Below are 6,000 nucleotides of genomic sequence, written 5' to 3' on the forward strand. Positions count from 1 at the left end.
TTCTCAGCTTCCTCTCTAGTGCCCCCCGTTGCCCCTTCACTAGTGGAGGGTAAGATTCTTTCCTGGGTTTACTTAATACAAGTGGGTAGCAACATTTTTTTTTTTTGGTAAAGTTGATCCAGGGAATATCGGATTGCCTCTCATGGGCATCAGGAAGGAATTTTTTCCCCTGCTGTAGCAAATTGGATCATGCTTTGCTGGGGTTTTTCCTCTGGATCAACTGCAGGTATAGGATTGTGTATATGGGATTGTATGGTTAAGTTTTCAATACTGTTTTTTTTTGGTTGAACCAGATGGACTGGTGTCTTTTTTTCAACCTGACTAACTATGTAATGTACTATGTAAAAGACTGGCAGGGCTGGTGCAACACTCTGCTGCGCTTGGGACCACCAGGTTCCCAGTACCACCTCCCCACCGTCCGACCACCAAGAGGGGTCCACACCCATGGATCTATCGGGTAATACGGAAAGGGAACACCCTTCCCAGGGTTCCTCTTACCTTTACCGTTATAGGCTCACACCAGCCAGTGCCTGCCCCTCGCCCATAGACCACGGCCGGAACCGGAAGCCGCGGCCCCGGCAGAAGTGGTTGCCCCCACCGGACATGACGTCACCACGCCCTCTGGCCCAGCCTCGAGCTCCATCATTGGCAACACAGAACACGGGAAGGAACGGTGCACCTCCGGCGACGCTCCCCTGGACAGATTGAGAGCGGGCCCCCGAAGCTTCTTCCCCACAATCAGGAGAAGCTGGGGTGGTTAAGCAGTGGACCTGCAGGTACCTTTCCCAAGGCTCAGGGTTCCACCAAGAAATAGAGACACGGGAAGAGACCTCAGCTTCTCCCCACAGTAAAAACCGGCTTCAACCTCCCCTGATCAGCCCTGGTTCCCAGCGATGTCTCCCCACCAGGGCAAATACCAAAACTGAGGGTCCAGTGGGCAGGAGAGGCCTAAATCTTGAAGCTAAGGTTGCGTTTCCTGTGAAGGGAGAAGCCAAGGTCTCTCAGGGGTGGCTGTCCTGAAAGACGATTAGGGAAAAACACATGTAATGGCACAATAATTATTACAGAGCTGCATTATTTGTGTCTTTAGCATTTGCCTGAAGTTACTAACCTTCTCATGTTATCAATTCTACACACAAAGCCTACATAGTCCCCACTATTTTTTGTATGAAAATGATTTTGTACCTGGTAACAATAGAGTAGCTGGCAGCTACTGGCAGAATTCTGTTCACCAATTCCCTTACAGACATGTCCAGGTTTGGATCTACTAAAAAAGAGCGTGTCTGACGTCCCACCAGCGGCTGTGCAGTAATATATCGCCCATCAACTCCAATCAGGATGTAAAGCAGGTCTTCTACGATAACTGCCTCTTGTGTGGGGAGGGGAAGTGTCCCTAAGCATTCAAAGAGAAATTTTTTTAGAGATATTTCTGAAGTCAAAGATATGGGTAACTATTCTATAACAGAACAATCAAGCAGTGAGTTTGTGGACCATGTCCGCATGAGAGCTGACGATTTTTCGATTTCCACAATTGAAAAATAATCAGAGGCACTGGCAACAGGTTGTGAATCCAGAACAGAACATTTCCCACAAAATAACATTTGGGGGAAGACGACATATTGGACTACCTCTTTCACCTTCTATCAAGAGTTCCCATATGCGTTACTAGGATATTCCATAAAGGTTTCAATTAAACTTTATGAGTAATATCTGCTGAACTGCATTCTCCAAGTATGACATGCAAGATACAGAAAAAAACTATAACAAAAGCAACAAAAGTGCAAATATGTAACACACACCGGCATACCTATTGGCACAGTGACATCTGTACTTATATTGGAGAGAGAAGGAAAGTCTCCTATAAGTGCTGGCCTCTCGTAAACCCAAGATGGGAACACCGGGATCGGCTGCCCCACATTCTTCTTGTTCAGCTTGTCTCTAAGATGTTTCCGTAGAACTTCCACCGGCTAATGAACAGACAAATGAAGCAAAGACACAAAGTTAAACACCACCATTTAAAATGGACCACATTCGTGGCAATAAATTCCCAAAACATTGCTACAAAATAATATGAAACCCAATATTCACCTGTGGGCCAGCTGTCGTTGAAGCAGTTACATTCCCCAGTTGCCTCCGTAGTTCCTCCAATTCCTGCAAGGAGATCTTGGATGTGCTGGGAGGGATAGGGACGCTGCTAGAAGCTGCACTGCTGGTTGTCAGCTCAGCCCTGTCTTTAGCATTCTGCTGCAAATACTGAAGTGTCTTCAAATAAAACAATAATGCAGGCAAGTGTTACTTTCTTGGAAATTAAAAAATGCACAAAGGCAGAATTTCTGCCACAGATGTCAAATAATAGGGGCATCATGAAGCCTCTATTGGAATCCAACTATTATAGCATAACGAGGTAACATTATTATAACATACAACTTAAAAGGCTGAACACGTTGTAAGCATCAGCTAATGCTACACCACAAAGTAGTGGAGCAATTTACAAATATGAGGGTAGGTCCCAGTCTATTACTTGTGCTGTGTAAGGTACGGAATATCTCACGAGCAGTAATAAGGCAAATGGGAAGGTTCAACCACCACCATTTAAAATGCACCAAATATTGTGGCATGACTTGACATACAACAAACGTGTGAAAATATCCCCTACAAATATTAACTCCAAAAAAAGTGGTGAACAAATCCAGAATAAACATGGTCATTCATAAACAAGACTCACTAAACATAACCTTTTTTTGAAAGCCATTCCAGTGAAATGCCTCACTCAGTGCAACCCTGGAGACATGTCTTTTCTAAATGGCCTACTGAATATTATTTTAGACAATACAATTATCTAAACACATAATTGTTCATAATAAATATTTGTTTTGCTTATGACCACACAATCACAGACTGACCCTGGGTTTCTTACTATTTGGAAAAGGACCTACAGCTCACATTAATGGAAAATCAGGAGAGAATATTGTTCTTTGCCTATAAGGCTTCCATCTATAATAAATATCAGGAGATCTACTGTAAGCTTGTGACCAGATGATACAGGACCTCAGCAATCCTCGCCAAACTCTTTCCACAGCACAATGACACTTGTTAGCGATATATAACACATGCAGGCTCCTTTAGGGTCCTTTCACATGATGCGCCGTCCGGCGCGGTCCGTTCTCTGCTCAGCGGGGAATGATCCGCCGATCCCCGCTGAGCAGGCAGGTGACTGTGTGCAGAGACGGAGCTGTCAGATCCCCGCTGTCCTCTATGGGGAAATCGGATGAGAACGGACCGCCTGTCCGTTCTCTTCCGATCCGCTGGATGGATGGAAAATAGGGTTTCCATCCGTCCAGATTTCACAGACAGGATCAGAATCGGATAGCAGCGGGTATCAGCGGAGATGTCTCTGCTGACATCCGCTGCCCCATAGGGATGCATGGAGGATTCGATCAGGTTCGCCTAAAAAACTGACAGGCGGATCTGATTGGATCCTTTGTGTGAAAGGACCCTTATACATGTTTTCTAGGACTGCCCTGTGCTTAACACCTTTATGACACCGAGTGGAGTTAATTAAGCAAATTACAGGTTATGCCCCATCAGATAAGCCCTGCTGCCATCTTTCTTAACCTCTGCTCATTTCATGTAAACGATACAAGAAGTCCCTGTTAATTAATTTACTAAATGCCTCCATAGCCTGTATTCCCAGAAACAATCAACTCCTCAGACATTGCTGCAATGATTTGCCAGGGTGAACACTTTTGAAGCCATGAAGCACCTTATTGCGGCCTTTAGAGCAAACAAAAAGAATGGTAATACTGGGAAGAATACAAACGCTTATCCAAATATAAACAAATCATTTAGGAGCCTAAAGTGTTTATTTGCCCTCCTCTCCACTTTACCCCTTCCTTCCAGGTACATACACATGGGAGTATATATCAGAGTGTCTCTGGGTTTATGTGAATTACCCCATCACCCTCCCCTCCTTTTTAATTCCCCACATTCCCCCTCCTTCCTTTACCCTTTCCCTGGCACTACCTCCCCACTGGGGTTCTCCCCTGGGCATAGAATTCAAAAATATGATGAATATTGTAGCACTCTTAGCTGTTCTTCATCATTTCTATGTACAACAGAACTTTGTAACTTAGGCTGTTACCCTATGCCTTTTGACACAGTGGGGTAGATTTACTAAAACTGGAGCGTGCAAAATCTGGTGCAGCTCTGCCTAGAAACCAATCAGCTTCAAGGTTTTATTGTTAAACCATTGTTGAACAAGTTGAAGTTAAAAGATGATTGGCTACCATGCAGAGCTCCACCAAATTTTGCACTCTCAAGTTTTGTTTATTATAAACAAGAAAAAGTGCAGCACTCACAAAAAACGCCCCTGACGATGTCATTCTTGTGACGAAACACGTTGGATGGGACCAGAGGTGACGTCACCACGCTTCTCCAGCCAGTTCTTTGGAATATATATGCTGCAGCTCTGATCTTTTTCCCGGATTCATTACATGCTTTTATACTATGATGTTTGTAAGTGCACTAATTTTTTAATAAATGTATTGATCTGTATTGGATTACGCTATGACTCCTTTTTTATCCATGCATATCGGAATCCCAATGCCTCTTGGATATTCGGCTGATTGAGTATTACTGATGCTTCCACAAGCTTTGGACATTCACTCTGCCTAGCGTTTTTGGCTTTTCCATTGATTTGGAGGCCATTTAATTCTGGTAAGCTGCCATCTCCTTCAGTGTTTGGTGTGGTGTTTGCTCTTCACGCATGCTGGGACTGGTGGTGCTTTCTATAAGCCTTTCCGTTTGAATTTCCATAGTATTGGACTTTTTTTCTCTGATATATTCTCATTATAATATTTTTTTGTCACTTGCACATATGGACTTTTTATGGTACAATATTTCATCTTTTGTTTAAATTTTGTGAAGATATTGATTTGATTATATTGCACATTATGGTCATGCATGATTCACTGTTTATTTGTTATTTATGATTCAATACTTTTTGTGAGCGCCGCACTTTTTCTTGTTTATTGTATAAGGGTTTATCTATTGACCTGTGTTAGCTGCTACTTTTATTTTTTATTGAGTGAAGGTTTTTTACTTTATTTTGCAAGTTTTGTTTATTACTTTAAACACTGTGACTTATACTTGCTTTTTCTTGTTTTAGTTAAACTCTCCTCTAAATAAAAGAATCATTTTAAAAAATAATTATATTTCCGCCATCTTTTGTCTGTGGTTGATGTTATTGTGCAAATTGATGTTTTGAAGCAGAGCCTTGACACCACTGAAGATTCATGGGAACTACAGACACATGGATAGAAGGATGGTGCAAACAGCATTAAAACATTGTCTTGGCTTACCTCCTTGTCTTCTGTGAGCTTGGAAAGTAGGTACACCAATGGGTCCAGATTCCGGGCATTCTTAGACTTTAATTCTTCATATTTCTTAAGGAAATCTTCTGGTGTCCTTGAAAACTCTGCTATTTTCACCTATATATCATTCCAAAATGTAAATAAGGATTTCAAAATGTTCTTACAAAAAATGTTCAGTACTCTATATAATACTTGTTTATTTGTAATAACTGGTACAATTTCACAATTTGAATTCCCAGGTGGATAATAAAAAGGGTGATAGAGTTATAATTTTAAATGAAACTACTAGAGCATTGAGCTTTTCTCTAGGGTCGTATGATTACATTTGTTCAATTATTCACTCAATGGGTTTGGATTCCATATGACACCCTAAAATCAATACAAATACAAAAGTAGAGTTGAGTCACAGTGTGACAAAATGAGGCACCCATCAAACCAATTCCAAATCCAGCATATCATCAATGATATGGTACCCCCGACTTTTTCTGTATTGTGACTCTTTCTATTAAAGTAAGAAGCAATAGGAACATTATTGATCTCACACAATAGAGTCCTAAAAGAGTTAACGCCAAGCTTAGTACTTTCCAATAGCTGAAATCAGTTTGTAAACCAACATTTCATATTCCTC

The 6,000-nt window shown here is 41.8% G+C and overlaps 1 protein-coding gene across 1 annotated transcript in view; it reads right to left on the reverse strand.

The window, feature by feature from the left end:
• The window catches only part of TUBGCP2 (tubulin gamma complex component 2), a 48,879-nt gene that overhangs the window by 37,412 nt on the left and 5,467 nt on the right, over positions 1-6,000 (reverse strand). Inside the window, exons 3-6 of the mRNA XM_082268351.1 lie at positions 5,361-5,489; positions 2,089-2,262; positions 1,808-1,967; positions 1,186-1,393 (exon numbers count right to left, since the gene is read on the reverse strand). Of these exons, the coding sequence (XP_082124477.1) occupies positions 1,186-1,393; positions 1,808-1,967; positions 2,089-2,262; positions 5,361-5,489 (671 nt within the window). The remainder of the gene's footprint in view (positions 1-1,185; positions 1,394-1,807; positions 1,968-2,088; positions 2,263-5,360; positions 5,490-6,000) is intronic.

Source organism: Pelophylax lessonae (genome assembly GCF_965119305.1).
Source record: "Pelophylax lessonae genome assembly, chromosome: 9".
Lineage (NCBI taxonomy): Eukaryota > Metazoa > Chordata > Amphibia > Anura > Ranidae > Pelophylax > Pelophylax lessonae.